The 24,431-nt window shown below is 40.2% G+C and overlaps 1 protein-coding gene across 2 annotated transcripts in view; it reads left to right on the top strand.

The window, feature by feature from the left end:
* The window catches only part of LOC128694011 (alpha-(1,6)-fucosyltransferase), a 68,090-nt gene that overhangs the window by 36,237 nt on the left and 7,422 nt on the right, over positions 1-24,431 (top strand). For both annotated transcript variants that reach the window (XM_070090885.1, XM_070090886.1), the window contains 3 exons: positions 2,528-2,714; positions 4,599-4,836; positions 11,503-11,676. In XM_070090885.1, coding sequence (XP_069946986.1) covers positions 2,528-2,714; positions 4,599-4,836; positions 11,503-11,676 — 599 coding nt within the window. The remainder of the gene's footprint in view (positions 1-2,527; positions 2,715-4,598; positions 4,837-11,502; positions 11,677-24,431) is intronic.

Here is a 24,431-nt window from a genome sequence, read left to right as displayed (position 1 = left end):
GATTTTGAGAGATTCTAAAGAGAAGTTGCAAAAGTTAGTGGACGAGTTTGGGAGGATGTGTAAAGGTAGAAAGTTAAAAGTGAACATAGATAAGATTAAGGTGATAAGATTATCAAAGGAGTTAGATAAAGAAAAACTGAATACCACATTGGAAAGAGGGAGTAAGGAAAAAGTGAGTAGACTTGTCAGCGGATGGGTTTATGAAGAACGAGGTAAACCATAGAACTGATGAAGGGAAAAGGGTGGGTGGAATATTGAGGTATCTGTGGAAACAAGGAACGTTGTCCATGAGGGCAAGGAAGGGAATGTATGAGTGTATACGGATACCAACATTCTTATATGGATGTAATGCATGAATTGTAAATGCTACGGCAAGAAGAAGGCTGGAGGCAATGGAGATGTTGTGTCTAAGGACAATGTGTGGTGTAAATATTATGCAGAGGATTCGTAGTGTAGAAATTAGGAGGAGCTGTGGAGTTACTAAAAGCCGGACATAAGTCTTGGAAGTGGTAGGTACAATGCCCGTACTTTAAAGGAGGGGTTTGGGATATTTGCTGTTTGGAGTGACATCTGAACTGTTGTATCCCATTTCCAGGACTCGAGTCCTGCTATATAAAAATAACCGGTTTCCCTGAATCCCTTCACTAAATGTTACCCTGCTCACACTCCAACAGCTCGTCAAGTCCCAAATGCCATTCATCTCCATTCACTCCTATCTAACACGCTCACGCACGCTTGCTGGAAGTCCAAGCCCCTCGCCCACAAAACCTCCTTTACCCCCTCCCTCCAAACTTTTCCTTCTCCTACAGATTTATACGCTCTCCATGTCATTCTATTTTGATCCATTCTCTCAAAATTAGCAAACCACCTCAACAATTTCTCTTCAGCCCTCTGACTAATACTTTTATTAACTCCACACCTTCTCCTAATTTCCACACTCCGAATTTTCTGCATAATATTTACACCACACATTGCCCTTAGACACGACATCTCCACTGCCTCCAACCGCCACCTCGCTGCTGCGTTCGCAACCCAAGCTTCACACCCATATAAGAGTGTTGGTACTACTGTACTTTCATACATACCCTTCTTTGCCTCCATAGATAACTTTTTTGTCTCCACATATACCTCAACACACCACTCACCTTTTTTCCTTCATCAATTCTATGGTTAACTTCATCCTTTATAGATCCATCCGCTGACACTTCAACTCCCAAATATCAGAAAACATTCACTTCTTCCATACTCCTTCTCTCCAATTTGATATACAATTTTTCTCTATCTAAATCATTTGACACGCTCATCACCTTATTATTTTCTATGTTCACTTTCAACTTTCTACCTTTACACACTCTCTCAAACTCGTCCACTAACCATTGCTATTATTCTTTAGAATCTCCCATAAACACAGTATCATCAGCAAAAAGTAATTGTGTCAATTCCCATTTTGTATTTAATTCCCCAAAATTTAATTCCACCCCTCTCCCGAACACCCTAGCATTTACTTCTTTTACAACCCCATCTATAAATATATTAAACAACCATGGTGACATTACACATCCCTGTCAAAGACCAATTTTTTCATGGAAGTAGTCTCCCTCTCTTCTACACACCCTAACCTAAACCTCACTATCCACAAAAAACTCTTTACAGCATTTAGTAATTTACTACCTCTTCCATATACTTGCAACATCTGCCACATTGCTCCCCTATCCACTCTACCTTTACTAAATCCATAAATGCAATGAAAACTTCCCTACCTTTATCTAAATACTGTTCACATATATGTTTCAATGTGAACACTTGATCTACACATCCCCTACCCACTCTGAAGCCTCCTTACTCATCTGCAATCCTACATTCTGTCTTACCTCTAATTCTTTCATTAATAGCCCTACCGTACACTTTTCCTGGTATATATATATATATATATATATATATATATATATATATATATATATATATATATATATATATATATATACATATATATATATATATATATATATATATATATATATATATATATATATATATATATATATATATATATATATATATATATATATATATATATATTATATATGCAATAAGATCACAGTAAACAGGTGATTTCAGAGTGGTTGTTTTGCATATATATATATATATATATATATATATATATATATATATATATATATATATATATATATATATACATATATATATATATATATACATAAATATATATTTATATATGTATAGTGCGCGTTTGTGTGTGTGTAATACGATCCTAAAATTGAAGAGTTGTTGGGCAAAGTTTTTCAGAGTTACTAGGCATCCCTCAAGAGGTTGAAGAAACAGAAAAAAAGTTATGAAAATTGTAATGGTTTTAGCTGTAACAAGTATATGTAGTGCTGTGTCTCCCATGAGTTAGAGTTGTTCCTCATTTACACACTCGGTGAGTAGTCTCACCAAACTGTATCCTCACACGAGCATGTAGCCTCATTATTCAGAACTCTTTCACTGACGTGTCACCTTCCCACAGAACTGCGGTTTCGGTTGTGAAATTCACCACGTTATTTACTGCTTCATGACAGCCTATGGCACCCATCGAACTTTAATCCTCAAATCTGATGGTTGGCGTTACACCTCTATAGGTTGGAAAGCCGTCTTCCTTCCTTTAAGCAACACATGCACCACCGTTTCGAATAAAGATGTTGTTAAGTGGCCAGGTAAGATGTATTAATGCTGGCGTGTCGCATTTTATAGGCTTAACCTGCACACTAAGCTTAGGTGTCAGCTTAATATTTAGTTCAGATTAATTTTTACTCAAAATTTGCACAAATTATCATAAATTTAATCCTACGAGTCTTGTCTTGGTGAGGTATTTTCAGCACCTATATCTACTTTGTTTATTTTGGCTTTCTGTTTGTATATTTCAAACATATCCCTTAATTCTACAACTTCCCAGGGTATTAAAAAGACGGTGCCCTCAGCCTAAATAAGAAAGATATCCGATACGGGGAATCAGCTTCGTCATCCTTCTCTCTATGTTTTCCAGTTAATTTATGTCTATTCTGTAACATTGAAAAGAGATCTGATCGGCGCAGTCTAAGTAAATGAGGCCTTAGTCAAGGATATATAAAGTTAAAGTATAACGTGAGGACTTCTTAATATGCAGCAAAGAATTCTATTACCTTTACTGCAAACATTTATGCACTGTTGTCTTGGCTTTATATTTCGTAAGTCTTTCTAGGCATTCGACTAGTTTAGGATCTATAAAATTTCGTTTATAAGCTCCATTATTTCTTTTGTCCAGTGAACTGCATCTGCCACTTCGACCACATCGCAACTTATCCAGATCATCCTGTACCTCTCATGTATACTTATCAGAATTTATTTTAATGTCATCGTCAAACTTGCTTATGTCGTTATTTATTCCTCTAGATTCCGCAGATTAAGGAACATCACTTCTGACAAGTCTTCCCTTTGATTTCTCCTCATTTATGCAAACTCTATTTCCTATTGATCAACCATGATGAGATCCGGGAAATATCTCCTCCTGTGCTGTGTACCATTGCTTTCTTCAGCAGTCTTCTCTGTGGAAGTCTATCAGAGGCCTTATTGACGTCCATTTACACAATATTATATATTATTATGATCAACTGTCTTAAATACCTTAGAGATAACAGACTGTCACGCTCACTATCCCTCTTACAAAATGTTCACTCCACATATCTAATTTGGGGGTGTCTAAAACAATGAGTAAATCCTTACATTTATTAGAAGAGGCGGGGTTAGTTATACCTCATTCCTCTCTGACTGCTGTACATTCACCCTTGAGTTTAGTAAAGCGATTTCTGTTCTTCAAGCCTACATCCTTAACTTCCCTGCATCTCGTCCTTCATTTTTCCGCAACCACTTTCCAGTCATTGCTGCTAACACTTTTGCCCTTTTTCTTACTTGTGACCGGTTCCTGCTTGTTGTTGCACATATCAAAACAAATATTCAGTTTCTTATTTTCATTCCGAAACAGAACTTCCTTCGTTACCAATCAAACACACAACAACACTCGTATAAGCTTACAGAGCTAGTCATGTTACAAACTATGACTATTCATCCAAATTTCCCAAGAACATTTAGCTGCAAGACAGGTAAACAGCAAGTGCATACTTGACCACTGATCCCAGGTATATGAGTTGGGTTTTGAATGTTGCGGAAGGGTTATATTAGTGATTTTAATCAGTGTGGGATTGAGAAAGAGATGGTTAGACCATATTTTTAGGAAGGAAAAGGGTGGAAGTGAGTTGCTGGGCGGTTGGAACATTACATGGGGTAAGAGAGATACGTTGGTGTGAATTGTTGATGATATTCTAAGCAATTTTTTAGATTTTGCTTCAGAATTCTCCTGTTCCTTTTTTTAACTCTCATAATTAGGGTCTTTTATACATTAATTTTTCAAAAGCATTAGTGAAGGTGCTCTTCTGGAAACTTTTATGTAAAACATTAGAGCTTTAAATTACTAACGAACTTCATTTAAATTTTGAGTCTCGAAGACACTAGTAGTTGACATAAAAATGTATTCATAAATCACAGAATCTTTGTCATATTTACAGGAAACAATAACACGCAGACGGTAGAGTTTCCAATGCCCAAAGAGCCACAACCAAAACCACAACACATGCCTCTGGCCATCCCGAGAGACATCTCTGAGAGACTGATACATCTACATGGTAACCCAGGCGCTTGGTGGCTCGGCCAGTTCCTCAAGTACATGTTCAGACTTCAGCCGTACATGCAAAAGCTTATTAAAGAGAGCGAAAAATCCTTTCATTATCGGCATCCCATTGTTGGGTAGGTGAAGGTTTTGTAAGTAACTTGAATGTTAAACCTATCGATATATATATATATATATATATATATATATATATATATATATATATATATATATATATATATATATATATATATATATATATATATATATATGTATATATATATATATATATATATATATATATATATATATATATATATATATATATATATATATATATATATATATATATATATGTATATATATATATATATATATATATATATATATATATATATATATATATATATATATATATATATATATATATATATATATATATATATATATATATATAGTGGACTCTCGGTTATCGACCGTAATCTGTTCCAGAAGGTCGGCCGAAAACCCATAAGAATTAATGTAAATACAATTAATTCGTTTCAGACACTCAAAAATATTCACACAAAAAAATAATTTTTAAAGAATAACTGTAGTTTAACATACAGAAAACAATGATAAATAAATAAATATAAATTACATACCTTTATTGAAGACTCTTGTTGGCGTATGGAAGCCAGGGAGGAGTAGAGAGGGAGGACTGATTATTGTTTGGAAGGGGAATCCCCCTCCATAAGGACTTTAGGTATCAAAGCTCTCTCTGGGGTTACTTCCCTTCTTTTTCTTTTACTGACACTAAGACCAGCTTGAGGGTCACTGGACCCCTGTCACACACAAAAAAAAAACTGTCTAGAGAGCTCTGTTTCTAACGTCTCTGAGATTTGCCTGAAGTGGGACAAGGTTTTGTCACTGAACATATTGCAGATATGGCTTGTTTCGGCTTGGTCCGGGTGGTATCTCCTCTCAAAACTTTGCACCTCATTCCACTTTGCACAAATGTCCTTAATCGCTGAAGAAGGCACATCCTTCCCTCTCTTTTCCTCCTCCTCTGAACCAATTTCCTCAGCTGTGGTCTGTTGCTGTTGCAGATGAAGGTCTTGCAGCTCTTCGGTGGTTACCTCTTCCCTGTGGTCCTCCACCAAACTTTCAAATCCTCGCCACTCACCTCCATCTCCATGGACTTCCCCAAAGGCACAATAGATTCCACAACAGGCAGAGGGTCTACAGGGTCAGCCTCAAACCCTTCAAAATCTTTGTCGAGGGTACATTCTGCCCATAATTTTCTCCAAGCAGAGTTCAAAGTCCTGGAAGTTACTCCCTGCCAAACCTTACCTATAAGGCTTATGCAGTTGAAGATAATGAAGTGAATCCTCCAAAACTCTCTTAAGGTCAATTCGGTGTCCGACTTCATTTCAAAGCACCTTTGAAACATTGCTTTCATGTAGAGGTTTTTGAGGTGAGAAATGACCTGCTGATCCATGGCTGAATGAAAGGAGTGGTGTTAGGAGGCAGGAACTTCACTGTTATAAAACTCCACAGACAATAGGTCTACCAAGTTTGGTGGATGAGCAGGAGCATTGTCCAGTACCAGGAGGCACGTGAGTGGCAATTTATTTTCCTGGAGGTATTTTTTCACACTAGGGCCAAACACTTCAAGGACCCAGTCAGTGAAAATTTGCCTTGTGACCCATGCCTTATTATTAGCTTTCCACAACACACAGAATTTACTTTTGACGACATTGTTTTTCTTGAACACTCTGGGATTTTCAGAGTGATGCACCAGTAAAGGCTTCACTTTGAAATCCCCACTGGCGTTACCACTGAACAAAAGAGTATGCCTATCCTTCATAGGCTTGTGTCCTGGCAGTGCCTTTTCCTCCTGTGTGATGTAGGTCCTCTTTGGCATTTTCTTCCAAAAGAGGCCTGTTTCGTCACAATTGAACACATGTTGAGGGAGGAATCCTTCAGCCTCTACGTACTTCTTGAATTCATGCACAAATTTTTCAGCAGCACGTTCGTCTGAACTTGCAGCCTCGCCATGCCTTACAACACTGTGTATGCCACTATGCATCTTAAATCTCTCAAACCAGCCTTTGCTGGCCTTAAGCTCACTAACAGCAGCACTCGTTCCAGGCATTTTATTCACAAGATCCACATGCAACTGCCTTTCCTTTTCAAAAATGATCGACTCCAAAACATTATCTCCCGCTAATTGTTTATCGTTGATCCACAACGACAGTAACTTTTCCACATCCTTGCTTATTGGTGATCTTTGTTTCGTTAGCATATTTACCACTTTTGCAACATTAGCTTTCCTCATTTCTAATTTCTTCGCCAGGATGGAAGTGATTGTTAATTTGGATTTCCCATACATCCTATCAAGCTCCAGCACCCGTACACCACTCTCGTACTTTGCTACAAATTCTTTCTTGAATTTTATCGTGTTTCTCACTTTTCCAAAGGACTGGCACTAGGAACTTTCTTTGGGCCCATGGTGGCTTATTACGCAGTTGCATTCAATGAGCAACCACAAAAGACAATGGATTATAACGAAATGTTTGGATGAATGCATGGAGTCTTCTCACTCACTGAGAGACGCAGCCAGACTGACTCACGAAGCAGCGGAGTGATGGGCAGACGTGGCCAATATGGCTGATTTCTGAGTTGACGGGCAAAATCATGGATAGAATTTCGGCCAAAAAAGTGGCCGAAATCCGAATTGGCCGATATCCAGAACCGCAGATATATATATATATATATATATATATATATATATATATATATATATATATATATATATATATATATATATATATATACATATATATATATATATACATATATATATATATATATATATATATATATATATATATATATATATATATATATATATATATATATAGTGGCATGCAAAGAGTATATAACCTTTATTTGGAGTATGTCCACATTCTCACATGGGCTGTCCCCCGAACCAGCAAACCAGGCACTAGGGTCTGACGATCGGGGCCCCATCATCAGATCAGTACCTAGGTTCAGCCAATCATAATGTGGATCTGGCAGTTGTGAAGGTGACATGGTTACCACTCATGTTTTCACCCTTGTCATTTTGATTTTGCTGCTGGATGAAGCACGGTTGTCTATTGTCTCTTGGCTGCTACTCTGCCTTGACTACCATGGCTGCACATAGTGTATATAGTGTGTATACTTCTGTTTATACTTGGTGAAGGATAATACAATTCAAAGTTTTTCTGCTGTTTTATTTTGTTCCAAGCTGCCTTTTTACACCCGGAATACAGGCCTTGATTACCTGGGTCGTAATATGGGGGCCTGTCCAGGATGATTGTCCGGGAGGAGTAATTTGTTTGGGATAAGATTAATCCAAGGAAATTTTGGCATAATAATCATTCTCTTGGTGTGTGTCGTTTATCTTGCGGCCTCCTAGCATACTGTTGGTTAGATCGTTAACCTGCTGGCCCGCAGTACCACTGGGTACGTCATCACCCAATGTTGTGGCTGTGGAGCTGGCCTCTCTCAGTTCCTCGTAGGCTTCTGTTGCTCGCAGACCTTAGTGACCTGTGGGTCTCTCTCACGCAGTCTGCTGAATTCAGTTCCTCGCTGACTTCTGTTACCTGCAGACCTTAGTCTGCTGAAGTCAGTTCCTTTTTGGCTTCTGTTACGGACCTCAGTCTTCTAACCTCAGTTCATTGCTGGCTGTTACGTGTGGACCTTACTCAGTCTGCTCATCAGTGTGGGTATTTCTTACCCAGTCTGCTAACTTCAATTCCTTGCAGGCTTATGCTGGCCTCTTTGGTCACTACACACTGAGAATTGTGTATGACAGAAGTGTTGTGGGCCGTAAGGGTGTATATCCCGGAGTGTTGTACTCTCATGACACAGAGAAAAGGAAGTACAATGACGGAGTGTTATGACACAGAGAAAAGAAAGTACAATGACGGAGTGTTATGACACAGAGAAAAGGAAGTACAATGACGGAGTATTATGACACAGAGGAAAGGAAGTACAATGACGGAGTGTTATGACACAGAGAAAAGGCAATGTTGTGGATGTACCACAGAGAATGTGTGTCATGAACACTGAGAATAGGTGGTGTCATGTGACATGAAGGCAGTGTCATGTGATACTAGATACTATAGGGTCATGACTGTTCAATTTGTAATTGGTACTTGATTGAAAAACAGTGTTTGTAGGTGATATATATATACCAAAGAGAAGAGAAGGAGTTGGACTCCTTATTTTTATGCCAAATAATTTTAATAGTAAAGATTATAAATATTAGCGATGTTTTGTAATCCCGAATTATGTCTTGTGTTACAACACTGGTAACAGGCCAATTAAATTAAAATGAATTTCAACACTCTTAATCATTCCAATACATATATATATATATATATATATATATATATATATATATATATATATATATATATATATATATATATATATATATATATATATATGTGTGTGTGTGTGCGTGTGTCGTGCCGAGTATGTAAAACTGGTCAATTAGCAAGAACTCATTTAAAATTAAGTCCTTTCTAAAATTTTCTCTTATACGTTTAAAGATATATTTTTTTCATTAATGTTAATGTAACAATTTTTAATTTTGCACCAAAAGAATCTTAGAGAACTTACCTAACCTTATTATAAGAAGAGCAATTTATTTTAGCCTAACCCAACTAAATATATTTCAGATTTGTTTACAATAATTTAATACTAAACAAACACAGTGAAATATATTTTTTTCGTTAGGTTCAGAATGATTTTGGCGAAATTATTGCATACACAAATTTTCGCTTGTCCTATTTGGCAATATGAACGTTGCTATTTAAGCCAAGATGGCAAGTTCTGCCTATTCGGCACGACACATATATATATATATATATATATATATATATATATATATATATATATCTGTATATATATGTATATATATGTATATATATATATATATATGTATATATATATATTTATATATATATATGTATATATATATATTTATATATATATATGTATATATATATATTTATATATATATATGTATATATATATATATATGTATATATATATATATATGTTTATATATATATATATATATATATATATATATATATATATATATATATATATATTATAATGATTAATAATTCACAAACGGGAGAAATTATTTACAAACATTATGTCTCAGTCCACAGCATGATTCGACCCTGCACACTCTGCATCAAGGTACACAATACTTTAACCACACAGCCAGAGCCCAGAAATAAGTATAGTCACCTAGGCAGTCAAACCCCCCCCCCCCCCCATACCCCGCAACACCAGGCTCGTGATGAGTTATTTATCAAGTCCTACCACATGTAGACCAAATCTAATTCAAACCTTCCATTAAGAAACAACAACTTTGAAGCTAAACTGAGGATGCTTTCTCTGGATATCTCGCAGAGGAAAATGCATCATTAAATTTAAATACGCTTTAAAATGCAGTTTTTAAATTCTATTTTCTCATTTATATTTTTTTAAATTCTCCATAATTCTATGAGAGAAATATTTTATTTTTGTTTTTTGAGAAAATATAAATGCCACTATTTTTTCAATAAAATTCGGAAATTGGAACGTTAATCAATAACACTGAAAGTCATGCAGTCAGGAAACCACACTGGTGGTAATAATTTAAAGCCAATGAGAAATATGACATTCTCCAGTTATGACGCGAATTCCAGTGACTCCAAGTTTTTATTAACCATGTTACTGTATTGACAAATTTACCTGCACACAAACTAAACTTAACAGGTACCATTCAGGCCCTAATGTTCATCAGCCTTTAAATACTGAAGCCGATCAGAAGAGGTAATCTTAAATTTATTAACGTGATTTAATGGGAATAATTTTTTTTAATTATTTTACCTATAAAATAAGCAAATCTACACCGACACATTTGAATTTCAATCTCCACCGTCATCGATTTTGGAGATATCTTTTTTTGGGACGTTTCCATCTATGTCACTGAGAAAACTGGAAGTTGTCAGGTCCATTCATCAGTGCGAATGGGTTCAGTACCTTTTATTGTGAGCAAATATTTTTGATAGTGGGTTTGAATGTAAGAAAGACCTGCCTAGCATGGGCCAATACACCTTCTGCAATGATCGTTTATGTTAATAATAATATCTTTATTTCTACAAGTACATGTACAAGGTATACAGTCCTAGCTGACATTAATGACATACTACTATATAGAAAGCCACTTCTTATGCTGAGCATTTCGGGATAATAAGGTCAGTTTTATCCCAGGATGCGACCCACATCAGTCGACTAACACCCAGGTACCCGTTTTACTGATGGGAAACATAGACAATCGGTGTAAAGAAACACGCCCAATATTTCTACCTTCGCCTGGAATCGAACCCAGACCCTCGCCATGTGAAACGAGAGCTTTAGCCACCAGGGTACGGGTCACCGTAGCCACCCAATGTTAAAACATTGGATGGCTTTAACGGATTATGCAATATGACTGACAATGACGCATATCATGTTTTTTCAGAATTTCGCCCTAGTTACTGTACATACACGTTAAAAATTTGAAGGTGATCAGATGAGGCCTTCTCGAGTTATGGGTAAAAGAAACAAGAAAAGTTGGAGGAAAAAAATTTCCCAAACACTAAAGCTCTCCCACTTGGGTAACCTAATCATCATGATAATAATAATAATAATAATAATAATAATAATAATAATAATAATAATAATAATAATGTTCGTCTCATATTACCTCTTATCGATGATAACAGCGTTCACGTGAGAAGGACTGATAAGATAAAGGAAGCAAAGTATTACCAACTGGAGGAGTACATGGAGCAGGTCGAGGAATACTTCGCTGGTCTTCAAGTGTTCAACCCTAACGTGACCCGCAGGATCTACCTGGCCTCGGACGAGCCTCGAGTCTTCAAGGAGGCAAAGAAAAAGTAGGTTGTGTGTGTGTTTGTGTCTTGTGGAATAAGGTGTGATTTTTGCTTTGGTTTTCATGGATTAAGTATGTGAAATAAAACAAGAGTTTTCATTTAACTTACTTGTCCTATTTGTAACATCAATTGTACTGGGAATACAGCTACTTAAGATACCGTTTTAAAACATCACAAACGACATCTTGTTTCTTTAATTTGATTAAACTACAAAATAATATGAAGTATGCAAAACACACTCACACACATCTCTCTCCCTCCCTCCCTCCCTCCCTCCTTCCCCCTTCCTCCCCCTCTCTCTCTCTCCCTGTCTCCTCTCTCTCTATCCCCCCCTTCCTCCTCTCTCTCTCTCTCTCTCCATTTCTTTTTCTTTTTCCCTCGCACACACACACACACACACCTTCCCTACTCTCCCTTTGTCTCCCTCTCTCACACCCATGTACACACATACACACACACACACACACACACACACACGCACACACACACACACACACACACACACACACACACACACACACACACACACACACACATACACACACACACACACACACAGGCATGAGGAACTTCCTTCAAGACATTCAGTGGGAGAGGGAACTGACAGGAAATCCAGTACAAGAAATGATGGACTATGTGGCAACAAAATGCAAGGAGGCAGAGGAGAGGTTTGTTCCCAAGAGAAACAGAAATAATGGGAAGAACAGAACGAGTCCTTGGTTCACCCAAAGGTGTAGGGAGGCAAAAACTAGGTGTACTAGAGAATGGAAAAGGTACAGAAGACAGAGAACTCAGGAAAATAAAGAGATTAGCCGAAGAGCCAGAAACGAATATGCACAGATAAGAGGGGAGGCTCAGCGAAAATGACATAGCATCGAAAGTCAAGACTGACCCGAAGCTGTTGTACAGCCACATCAGGAGGAAAACAACAGTCAAGGACCAGGTAATCAGACTGAGGAAGGGTGATGGGGAATTCACAAGAAATGACCTAGAGGTATGTCAGGAGCTGAACACGAGATTTAAAGAAGTATTTACAGTGGAAACCAGTAGGACTCCAGGAAATCAGAACAGGGGGGTACACCAGCAAGTGCTGGATGAGGTACATATAACGAAGGAGGAGGTGAAGAAACTGCTATACGAACTTGACACCTCAAAGGCGGTGGGACCAGACAACATCTCTCCGTGGGTCCTTAAAGAGGGAGCAGAGATATTGTGTGTGCCATTAACAAAGATCTTCAACACATCATTTGAAACTGGGCAACTCCCTGAGGTATGGAAGATGGCAAATGTAGTCCCAATTTTTAAAAAGGGAGACAGGCATGAGGCATTAAACTACAGACCTGTATCACTAACGTGTATAGTATGCAAGGTCATGGAGAAGATCATCAGGAGGAAAGTGGTGGAGCACCTGGAAAGAAACAAGTGTATAATTGACAACCAGCACGGTTTCAGGGAAGGAAAATCCTGTGTCGCAAACCTACTAGAGTTTTATGACAAGGTGACAGAAGTAAGACAAGAGAGAGAGGGGTGGATCAACTGCATTTTTTTGGACTGCAAGAAGGCCTTCGACACAGTTCCTCACAAGAGGTTACTGCAAAAGCTAGAGGATCAGGCACACATAACAAAAAAGGCACTGCAATGGATCAGAGAATACCTGACAGGGAGGCAACAACGAGTCATAATACGTGACGAGCTGTCAGAGTGGGCGCCTGTGACAAGCGGGGTTCCACAGGGGTCAGTCCTAGGACCTGTGCTGCTCTTGGTATATGTGAACGACATAACGGAAGGGATAGACTCAGAAGTGTCCTTGTTTGCAGATGATGTGAAGTTAATGAGAAGAATCAAATCGGATGAGGATCAGGCAGGACTACAAAGAGACCTGGACAGGCTACAAGCCTGGTCCAGCAACTGGCTCCTTGAGTTTAACTCTGCCAAATGCAAAGTCATGAAGATTGGGGAAGGGCAAAGAAGACCGCAGACACAATATAGTTTAGATGGCCAAAGACTGCAAACCTCACTCAAGGAAAAAGATCTGGGGGTGAGTATAACACCGAGCATATCTCCTGAGGCGCACATCAATCAGATAACTGCTGCAGCATACGGCCGCCTGGCAAACCTAAGGATAGCGTTCCGATACCTCAGTCAGGATTCGTTCAAGACTCTGTATACCATTTACGTCAGGCCCATACTGGAGTATGCAGCACCAGTTTGGAATCCACACCTAGTCAAGCACGTCAAGAAATTAGAGAAAGTGCAAAGGTTTGCAACAAGACTAGTCCCAGAGCTACGGGGATTGTCCTACGAAGAAAGGTTGAGGGAAATCGGCCTGACGACACTGGAGGACAGGAGGGTCAGGGGAGACATGATAACGACATATAAAATACTGCGCGGAATAGACAAGGTGGACAAAGACGGGATGTTCCAGAGAAGGGACACAGACACAAGAGGTCACAATTGGAAGTTGAAGACTCAGAAGAATCAAAGGGATATTAGGAAGTATTTCTTCAGTCACAGAGTAGTCAGGCCGTGGAATAGCCTGGAAAGTGACGTAGTGGAGGCGGGAATCATACATAGTTTTAAGGCGAGGTATGATAAAGCTCATGGGGCAGAGAGAGAGAGGACCTAGTAGCAATCAGCGAAGAGGCGGGGCCAGGAGCTATGACTCGACCCCTGCAACCACAAATAGGTGAGTACAAATAGGTGAGTACACACACACACACACACACACACACACACACACACACTAACCACAAGGAGATCGATTGGGAGAACTTGGACCCGTATGCGGGCCAAGATACATGGAGGGCTAAGATGATGGAGGTGGTACTGGAAAACTTCATGTACCAACACGTAAGGGACACTACAAGAGAGAGAGGAGAGGATGAACCAGCAAGGCTGGACTTAGTATTCACCTTGAGTAGTGCAGATATCGAGGACATCACATGTGAAAGACCCCTTGGGGCCAGTGACCATGTGGTTTTAAGCTTCGAATACACAGTAGAGCTACAAGTGGAGGGAGAAGCAGGAAGGCCAGGACGAATGAAGTCAAACTACAAGAAAGGGGACTACACAGGAATGAGGAACTTCCTGAATGGGGTTCAGTGGGACAGAGAACTGGCAGGGAAGCCAGTTAATGAGATGATGGAATATGTAGCAACAAAATGCAAGGAGGCTGAGGAGAGGTTTGTACCCAAGGGTAACAGGAATAATGAAAAAGCCAGGATGAGCCCATGGTTTACCCAAAGGTGCAGGGAGGCAAAAACCAAGTGTGCTAGGGAATGGAAGAAATATAGAAGACAAAGGACCCAGGAGAATAAGGAGAGCAGTCGTAGAGCCAGAAACGAATATGCACAGATAAGAAGGGAGGCCCAAAGACAATATGAAAATGACATAGCAACGAAAGCCAAATCTGACCCGAAACTGTTGTACAGCCACATCAGGAGGAAAACAACAGTCAAGGACCAGGTAATCAGGCTGAAGAAGGAAGAAGGAGAGATCATAAGAAACCACCGCAAAGTATGTGAGGAACTCAACATGAGATTCAAAGAAGTGTTCACAGAGGAGACAGAAGGGACTCCAGAAAGACGGAGAGGTGGGGTACACTACCAAGTGCTGGACACAATACATACAACCGAGGAAGAAGTGAAGAGGATTCTGAGTGAGCTAGATACCTCAAAGGCAATGGGGCCAGATAACATCTCTCCATGGGTATTGAGAGAGTGAGCAGAGGCGCTATGTGTACCCCTAACAACAATATTCAATACATCTATCGAAACAGGGAGATTACCTGAGGCATGGAAGACAGCAAATGTAGTCCCAATCTTTAAAAAAGAAGACAGACATGAAGCATTAAACTACAGACCAGTGTCACTGACATGTACAGTATGCAAAATCATGGAGAAGATTATCAGGAGAAGAGTGGTGGAACACCTAGAAAGGAATGATCTCATCAACAGCAGCCAACATGGTTTCAGGGACGGGAAATCCTGTGTCACAAAACTACTGGAGTTCTATGACATGGTGACAGCAGTAAGACAAGAGAGAGAGGGGTGGGTGGATTGCATATTCTTGGACTGCAAGAAGGCGTTTGACACAGTTCCACACAAGAGATTGGTGCAAAAACTGGAGGACCAAGCAGGGATAACAAGGAAGGCACTACAATGGATCAGGGAATACTTGTCAGGAAGACAGCAGCGAGTCATGGTACGTGGCGAGGTGTCAGAGTGGGCACCTGTGACCAGCGGGGTCCCACAGGGGTCAGTCCTAGGACCAGTGCTGTTTCTGGTATTTGTGAACGACATGACGGAAGGAATAGACTCTGAGGTGTCCCTGTTTGCAGATGACGTGAAGTTGATGAGAAGAATTCACTCGATCAAAGACCAGGCAGAACTACAAAGGGATCTGGACAGGCTGCAGACCTGGTCCAGCAATTGGCTCCTGGAGTTCAATCCCACCAAGTGCAAAGTCATGAAGATTGGGGAAGGGCAAAGAAGACCGCAGACGCAGTACAGTCTAGGGGGCCAGAGACTACAAACCTCACTCAAGAAAAAAGATCTTGGGGTGAGTATAACACCAGGCACATCTCCTGAAGCGCACATCAAACAAATAACTGCTGCAGCATATGGGCGCCTAGCAAACCTCAGAACAGCATTCCGACATCTTAATAAGGAATCGTTCAGGACCCTGTACACCGTGTACGTTAGGCCCATATTGGAGTATGCGGCACCAGTTTGGAACCCACACCTAGCCAAGCACGTAAAGAAACTAGAGAAAGTGCAAAGGTTTGCAGCAAGACTAGTCCCAGAGCTAAGAGGTATGTCCTACGAGGAGAGGTTAAGGGAAATCAACCTGACGACACTGGAGGACAGGAGAGATAGGGGGGACATGATAACGACATACAAAATACTGAGAGGAATTGACAAGGTGGACAAAGACAGGATGTTCCAGAGATTGGACACAGTAACAAGGGGACACAGTTGGAAGTTGAAGACACAGATGAATCACAGGGATGTTAGGAAGTATTTCTTCAGCCACAGAGTAGTCAGTAAGTGGAATAGTTTGGGAAGCGATGTAGTGGAGGCAGGATCCATACATAGCTTTAAGCAGAGGTATGATAAAGCTCACGGTTTAGGGAGAGTGACCTAGTAGCGATCAGTGAAGAGGCGGGGCCAGGAGCTCGGAATCGACCCTTGCAACCTCAACTAGGTGAGTACAACTAGGTGAGTACACACACAAATAACACTCACGCATGTAAACAACGCATACACACAAACAAACAAACAACACACACACACACACATTACGAAACCAATCCCATTAAAAATAAAAAATGGGGCCCACAGAGAGGAAGTCGAAAACTCAGGGCTCATAGGAAGATGAGCCTGGAAAGGAATACTGGATGGAAGAGCAATGTAAAAGGATGGTACGAGAAATGGAGAAGATGGAAACAGAGGAGAAGAAATGGGAGTCGCAAGTTGAAGCTGTTGAAGCGAGTTATGGGGCCAGTGGCCAGAGAGGACATGGCATCTGGAGCAGGTGCACGAGGGGTCCAAAAGAAAGGAAGGTGACAAGACAGAGGCAGAGGCAGAGGCACGGCCAGGCCACCAAGAGTTACAGGAAATAATAAGGGAGACAATGGCTATGTACAAATGGGACCCAGAGACATGTAGGGAAAGACAATGGAAGGATTATAGGAAGAGGTCAGTCTTTATTCACGGGCTTCAAGAGAGCAAAGGGAGGTCATACAATAAAAGATGGCAGAAAGAAAAAACAAAAGAAAACATCAAACATATAGGCGAGAAGGACATGGCTGATGTATTAAACTTTCAGAGAATAGAACAGTACTCGAAAAGGAGAAATCGGCTAGTCAGACTGATCTCAAGACACAAACAGTGCAGAACAAGATCCTGCAGAAGAAACCACGGCTGAAGGAACCATCAGCATACATGAGAGTGTTCCTAGACCACAACAGAACGATAATAGAACGACAGCAGCTGAGGGACAAGGATAAAGGACAACCAGAGCCCGGCAGAGCAACAAGCAACACCCACAGAGCCACCCTCAGAACCCCACAGCCAAACATACTATTCCGATACAGACCACACTGCACACTCTCAGCCCCCATCTCACACTATGCAGTAGAATCCCGTAGCACCCTGGCAGGTCTCTCACTCCCTCAAACCCCGCAAACCCCTAAGAATATAGTGTTGGAGAAGAAACTGAAGGTATGGTACGCCAATGCTGATAGGATAACGAATAAGTGGGAGGAGTGGCATGAAAGAATCAAAGTGGCATCACCAGACATCATAGTTCTCATAGAAACCAAGCTCATAGGAATAATAACAGATGCCATCTTTCCAACTAGATATCAGATCCTGAGAAAAGACAGAGGGAACAGAGGGGGAGGAGGAGGGACACTGCAATCAAAAACCAATGGGATTTTGAGGAGCTGGAGAGAGGAGACAGAGGAGAACCAAGAGACTGCATAATAGAAGCACTTCAGTCTGGAGGTCTCAAGGTGGTAATTGCAGTGGTGTATAACCCACCACAGAATAGCAGGAGGCCAAGGCAAGAATATGATGAGAGTAACAGAGCGATAGTTGACACACTGGCTGAAGTGGCCAGAAGGGTCCACGTGGGCAGGACAAAGCTACTAGTTGTGGGTGACTTCAATCACAAAGAAATTGACTGGGAAAACCTTTAGCCGCATGGGGGCCCCAGAAATGTGTAGGGTTAAGATGATGGAGGTGGTACTGGAAAATCTCATGCATCAACACGTTAAGGACACTACCACCGAGAGATAGAGAGGATGAACCAGCAAGACTGGGCGTAGTTTTCACTTTGTGCAGTACAGATAGTGAGGACATAATATATGAAAGACTCCTCGGGGTTAGTCATCACATGGTTCTGAGCTTCGAGTACATTGTAGAGTTACAAGTAGGGAGGGAAGCATGGAGGACAGGACGAATGGTTCTCTACACATATGCTGTTATGTATGATAATCTATATAACCTGAATAAACTTACTGACTACACAGGCATGAGGAATTTCCTGCACAAGGTTCAGTGGGGCAGAGAACTGGCAGGGAGATCACCAAAGGAGATGATGGAATATGTGACAACAATATTCAAGGAAGCAGAGGAGAGGTTTGTACCCAAGAGCAACAGAAATAATGAGGAAAGCCAGATTTTGGTTTACTCGAAGGTGTAGAGAGACCAAACCCAAGCGTGCTAGAGAATGCAAGAAGTATAGAAGGCAAAGGACTCAGCAGAATAAGGAAAGCAGTCGAAGAGCCAGAAATGAATATGCTCAGGTAAGGGGGGAGACCCAACGACAATTCGAAAATGACACAGCAGCGAAAGCCAAATCTGACCCGAAGCTGTTGTATAGTCACATCAGAAGGAAAACAACAGTCAAAGACCAGGTAATTAGAATGAGGAAGGCAGGAGGGGAGATCACAAGAAACGACCGAGAAGTATGTTTGGAGTTCAACATGAGATTCAAAGAAGTATTCACAGTGGAGACAAACATGACTCCAGAAAGATCGAGAGGTGTGGTATAGCATCAAGTGCTGGACATAAACATACAACCGAGGAGGAGGTGAAGAGGCTGCTAAGCGAACCAGATACCTCAAAGGTGATAGGGCCAGAAAACATCTCTCCATGGGTCTCGAGAGAAGGAGCAGAGGCGCTCTGTGTACCACTAACAATAACCTTCAACACATCTGTCGAAACAGGACGACTACCTGAAGAATGGAAGACAGCAAATGTAGTCCCAATTTTTAAAAAAGAGACAGACATACAGCATTAAATTACAGACAAGTGTCACTGACATGTATAGTATGCAAAGTCATGGAGAAGACTGGTGGAGCACCTAGAAAGGAATGAGCTAATCAACGAGAAGCAGCACGAATTCAGGGATGGGAAATCCTGTGTCACGCACCTGCTCGAGTTCTAAGACAAGGTGACAGCAGTAAGACAAGAGAGACGATGTAAAGTAAATAAGGAGAATTCAATTGGAGGAGAACCAGGCAGGACTACAAAGGGATCTGGACAGGCTGCAGGCCTGGTCCAGAAACTGGTTTCTGGAATTCAGCCCCACTGAATGCAAAGTCATGAAGATTGGGAAAAGGCAAAGAAGATCACACACAAAGTGCAGCCTAGGAGGGCAAAGACTTCAAACCTCACTCAAGGAAAAGGATCTTCCTGTGAGTATAATACCAAGCACATCTCCTGAGGCACACATCAACCAAATAACTGCTGCAGCATATAGGCACCAAGCAAACCTAAGAATATCATTCTAACATCTCAGTAAGGAATCGTTCAGGACTCTGTACACAGTGTACGTTTGGAACAACACTTGGCCAAGCACGTCAGTAAATTAGAGAAAGTTCAAAGGTTTGCAACGAGACTAGTCCCGGAGCTAAGTCACATGTCATATGAAGAAATGTTAAGGGAAATCAACCTGACGACACTGGAGGACAAGAGAGATAAAGGGGGATATGATAACGACATATAAAATACTGAGAGAATCAACTAAGTGAACACGGACAGGATGTTCCAGAGATGAGACACAGCAACAAGGGGTCACAATTGGAAGATGAAGACTCAGACGAGTCACAGGAATTTTAAATTACTTCATCAGTCAGTTGTCAGGATGTGGAATAATCTGGAAAGTGATGTAGTAGAGGCAGAATCCATACATAGCTTTAAGAAGAGGTATGATAAAGCTATGTAGTGGAGGCAGAATCCATTCATAGCTTTAAGATGAGGCATGATAAAGCTCATGGAGCAGGGAGAGAGTGACCTAGTATCAACCAGTGAAGAGGCAAAGCCAGGAGCTGTGACTCAACCCCTGCCATCACAGGTGATACATACACAATTTCTTTTCACCACCAGCCATATCCAACCGAGGTAGGATGATCTAAATAAATTTAGGTCATCCTGCATAAATTTAGTAATTTATACAGGAGAATGGGTTAATAGCCCCTTGCTCCCAGTATTTAGGTCTCCTCTTATGATATGTATGGCTTACAGAGGAAGAATTCTTTTCCACTTCCCCATGGTGATTGATTTCTGATCTGAAAAATTGACATTTAGACAGTTTGATCTTTAAGGCCAGCAAAGGCTGGTTTGAGAGATTTAAGAACCGTACTGGCATACACAGTGTGGTAAGGCATGGTGAGGCTGCCAGTTCGGACCACAATGCGGCTTAAAAATGTGTGCATGAATTCCAGGAGTACATAGAGGCTGAAGGACTGAAACCTGAACAAGTGTTCAATTGTGACGAAACAGGCCTCTTTTGGAAGAAAATGCCAAAGAGGACCTTCATTACACAAGAGGAAAAGGCAATGCCAGGACACAAGCCTATGAAAGACAGGCTGACGCTAATGTTCTGTGCTAATGCTAGGGGGGATTTCAAAATGAAGCCATTACTAGTGTACCATTCTGAAAATCCCAGAGTGTTCAGGAAAAACAATGTTATGAAGAGTAAATTGTGTGTGTTTTGGAAATCTAATAGTAAGGCATGGGTCACGAGGGAAATTTTCGTCGAGTGGTTCAATGAAGTGTTTGGCCCTAGTGTGAAGGAGTATCTCCTGGAAAAGAAATTGGATCTCAAGTGCCTGCTAGTAATGGACAATGCACCTGCTCATCCTCCAAACTTGGATGACCTAATTTTCGAGGAGTTTGGGTTCATCACAGTAAAGTTCTTGCCCCCGAATACCACTCCTCTCCTCCAACCCATGGACCAGCAGTTTATTGCAAACTTTAAAAAACTCTACACAAAAGCAATGTTTCACAGGTGCTTGACTGTGACCACAGACACTCACTTGACCCTAAGGGAATTTTGGAGAGAACACTTCAGCATCCTCCACTGCATAACTCTTATAGGTATGGCTTGGGAGGGAGTGACCACCAGGACTTTGAACTCTGCCTAGAGAAAATTGTGGCCAGATTGTGTCGACAAGAGGGATTTTGAAGAATTTGGGACTGACCCTAATGAGCCTATGTCTGTTGTAAAATCAATTGTGGCACTGGGGAGTTCCATGGGGTTGGATGTGAGTTTGGAGGATGTGGAAGAATTGGTGGAAGACCACAATGAAGAGCTCACCACTGAGGAGCTGCAAGAGCTTCAGCAGGAAGAGCAACACATCGCAGCTCAGAATCTTGCTGCAGAGGAGGAGGAAGAGAGATGGAAGAAGGTGCCTTCTTCAGAAATTAAAGAGATTTTTACTATGTGGGGTACGATGGAAAGCTTTATGGAGAAACATCACCCTAACAAGGTTGTTGCAAGCCAGGTTGGCAACATGTACAGTGACAAAGTCTTGGGCCATTTTAGAGAAGTGTTAAAGAGACGCCAGAAACAGAGCTCTCTCCACAGTTATTTTGTGAGACAGGACTCCAGTGACTCTCAAGGTGGTCCTAGTGGCATTAAGAAACAGAGAAGAGAAGCAACCACAGAAAAGCAAATGGTACCTGAGGTGTTGATGGAAGGGGATTCCCCTTCCAAACTATAAACAATCCACTCTCTCTCCTCCTCCAGTCTCCCGTATACTAAGAAGAATCTCCAATAAAGGTAAGTGTTATGCTGTTAATGTTTCATTCATCATTTCCCATTGTATTGTTTATGTACTACATGCATATTTCATGTTAAATTTTTTTTGTTTTAATACTTCTGGGTGTCAGGAACGGATTAATTGTATTTACATTATTTCTTATGGGGAAAATTGATTCGTAAATCGTAAATTTCGTTTATAGTAACGGCTCCAGGAACGGATTAATTACGAACAACGAGGGACCACTGTATATATATATATATATATATATATATATAGATATATATATATATATATATATATATATATATATATATATATATAATTCGCGAGAGCAGGCGAAATATACACAAACACTGATCTCTGGCCGAAGGAGACTCGAACCTACGAACCTTAGGACAAGGTACGCAGTGCTTTACCAATCTACCCACACTGGACAATACCTTGGCGTGTAGCTTGCGCTACACGTTTGATCCAAGGCAGCCAGCTTTCAGGGAGAAGGCTTACAGCTTTTCATCTCATTGTGTATATTTCACCTGCTCTCGCGAATTCCTTGCATTGTTAAAATCTCTAGTAAGGCTGATGCATGCAGGGGATGAGATGAAAAGCTGTAAGCCTTCTCTCTGAAAGCTGGCTGCCTTGGATCAAACGTGTAGCGCAAGCTACACGCCAAGGTATTGTCCAGTGTGGGTAGATTGGTAAAGCACTGCGTACCTTGTCCTAAGGTTCGTAGGTTCGAGTCTCCTTCAGCCAGAGATCAGTGTTTGATATATATATATATATATTGTGCCGAATAAGTAAATTTTTTACACCAACATTATTGAAAAAAATATATCTTTAAACGTATAAGAGACATTTTTAGAGAGGATTTAATTTTAAATTTGTTCTTGCTAATTGACCAGTTTTACCTATTCGGCACGACTTTATATGTATATATATATACATATATATATATATATATATATATATATATATATATATATATATATATATATATATATATATATATATATATATATATATATATATATATATATATATATATATATATATATATATATATATATATATATATATATGTGTGTGTGTGTGTGTGTGTGTGTGTGTATGTATATATATTGTGCCGAATACGTAAAATTTTTAATATTAAGTCCTTTCTAAATTTTTTCTTATACTTTTCAATATATATACTTTTCATTTATGTTAATGTAAAGATTAATAATTTTGTACCAAAAGAACCTAAGAAAACTTACCTAACCTTATTATAACAAGTGCAATTTAATTTAGCCTAAGCCAACTAAATATATTACAGATAAGTTTACAGTAATTTAATAATACACAAACACAATGAAATATATTTTTTCATTAGGTTAAGAATGATTTTTGTGAAATTATTGCATACACAAATTTTAGCTTGGATTATTCGACAATAAGAGCAAAAATCGCAAAAATCGCAAGCAAGCCACGGGGGTTGGAAATCTTTACCTATACTTTCACACTTCTCAATGCGTCATCAGGAGCTGTGCAATGTTGCAAGGGCAGTAAAAGGAGAAATAGGGTAAGTTTTATCAGAGTATGGTAACGCGGTGGCACCAGCCAATATATGACTGAGGAAGAGAGGCCCAGAAACTGCGTTATCCCAACACCAGTACTCAATCAGGACAGGCCAGGTGTCGTATGCGATCTTTAACCATGTCAGCTGTTGCAATCACCCAACGGGGTGGGCAGCCGCCCAAATAATTGTACCCAACAGTTCCATCATGGAAAGAAACATAACTAAATACTCCCTCGTGAAATGTGATAGGAATACCTAGGCAGGGTGATCCAAAAAGAAAGAAAAAAAAAACAAAAAGGAAAAAAACTTTCATTGTTCAACACTTTTACCATCACTCGTACATAATCACTGTCTTGCAGAGGCGCTCAGATACGACAGTTTAGATGCCCCTCCAAACTGCCAGTATCCCAAACCCCTCCTTTAAAGTGCAGGCATTGTACTTCCCATTTCCAGGACTCAAGTCCGGTTTCCTTGAATCTATATACAAAATATTACCCTGCTCACACTCCAACAGCTCGTCAGATTTCCAAAACCATTCGTCTTCATTCATTCCTATCTAACACACTCACACGCGCTTGCTGGAAGTCCAAGCCCCTTGCACACAAAACTTCCTTTACCCCCCCTCCCTCCAACCTTTACGAGGACGAC

Source organism: Cherax quadricarinatus, chromosome 33 (genome assembly GCF_038502225.1).
Source record: "Cherax quadricarinatus isolate ZL_2023a chromosome 33, ASM3850222v1, whole genome shotgun sequence".
NCBI classification, from domain to species: domain Eukaryota; kingdom Metazoa; phylum Arthropoda; class Malacostraca; order Decapoda; family Parastacidae; genus Cherax; species Cherax quadricarinatus.
The sequence above is the reverse complement of the archived record's forward strand: the minus strand, read 5'-3'. Positions and strand labels throughout refer to the sequence as shown.